Source organism: Lipotes vexillifer, unplaced genomic scaffold, assembly GCF_000442215.2.
Source record: "Lipotes vexillifer unplaced genomic scaffold, Lipotes_vexillifer_v1.1 scaffold382, whole genome shotgun sequence".
Taxonomy (NCBI): Eukaryota; Metazoa; Chordata; class Mammalia; order Artiodactyla; family Lipotidae; genus Lipotes; species Lipotes vexillifer.
Genome location: NW_006780611.1, coordinates 536,324 through 537,299, shown reverse-complemented (window position 1 = coordinate 537,299; position 976 = coordinate 536,324). Strand labels below are relative to the sequence as shown.

Here is a 976-nt window from a genome sequence, read left to right as displayed (position 1 = left end):
GGGACCCCAGGGCCGCGGAGCGGGGCTGCTCTGCTGACGCTCGGCTCGGGTGTGACTCCAGAGCCCGGCTGGAGAAGGATCAGGAGGCCGCCGGCGACACCGCTGCCTGGCAGGCCGAGCGCATGCGCGTCATGCACGCGAACAACCCCAAGTACGTCCTGAGGAACTACATCGCGCAGGGCGCCATCGAGGCCGCCGAGAGCGGAGACTTCTCAGAGGCAAGCGGCCCGCCCGGCCCTCCCCTCCTGGTCCCCTCCCGCGGCCGGGGAGGCCGGGCCCCCCACAAACACCGCACCCCCTCCTCTCCTCCAGGTGCGGCGGGTGCTGAAGCTGCTGGAGACCCCTTACCGCGGGGAGGGGGAGGCCGCCGAGGCCGAGGAGGCCAGTGGGGAGGCCGGTGGGGCAGCCAGCCGACGGCACTCGTACAGCAGCAAGCCCCCGCTCTGGGCGGCGGAGCTGTGTGTGACGTGATCGTCGTAACCGCCTTGGAGGCCTCCACACAGGAGCCCCGAGGCCCGAGCCCTCGAGTCCACGAGGCGGCGCCCGCCCCACCCGTCTCTCCATGACGGCAGAGATGCCCAGTCAGGACCCGACCCGTCTCTGTCCGATGCCGACTCGGCAGCACCGCCCAGCCCCCAGGCTCTGCTCCTGGCGACAGGCTGCTTTGCGCCAGGACGGCTCAGCTCAGCAGAAGGGACTGGCGGACGCGCGGCCCCCGCCCACCTCGCCAGCCTGGCGGAGGACGCAGCCCCTAAATAAACTGGCAGCTCCCTCGGTCGCCTCCGTGTGTTCGTTCTGCCCCGGCCCCGGCCCAGGACCCGCCCGGTAGAGAGAGGCGTGAGTGGGGCGGGCAGCACCTTTATTCCAGCACAGGCACCCGCCAGGGCCACACAGGCCTCAGGCGTCCTGGTAGTAGTTGTTGAAGTTGATGCGCAGCAGGAAGTCCTCCAGGTGGGGCTGGTAGCCGCGGTTCACC

General features: G+C 71.0%; 2 protein-coding genes across 2 annotated transcripts in view; one reads left to right on the top strand and one right to left on the bottom strand.

Annotated features, from left to right (window-relative positions):
- The window catches only part of LOC103078083 (selenoprotein O), a 20,122-nt gene extending 19,642 nt beyond the window's left edge, over positions 1-480 (top strand). The window contains 2 exon segments of the mRNA XM_082930985.1: positions 62-218; positions 313-480. Of these exon segments, the coding sequence (XP_082787111.1) occupies positions 62-218; positions 313-480 (325 nt within the window).
- Positions 481-897: 417 nt separating this feature from the next.
- Positions 898-976, bottom strand: part of TUBGCP6 (tubulin gamma complex component 6) — a 22,632-nt gene continuing 22,553 nt past the window's right edge. The window contains exon 26 of the mRNA XM_007454082.1: positions 898-976. This exon is cut by the window's right edge and continues 13 nt beyond it. Coding sequence (XP_007454144.1) covers positions 898-976 — 79 coding nt within the window.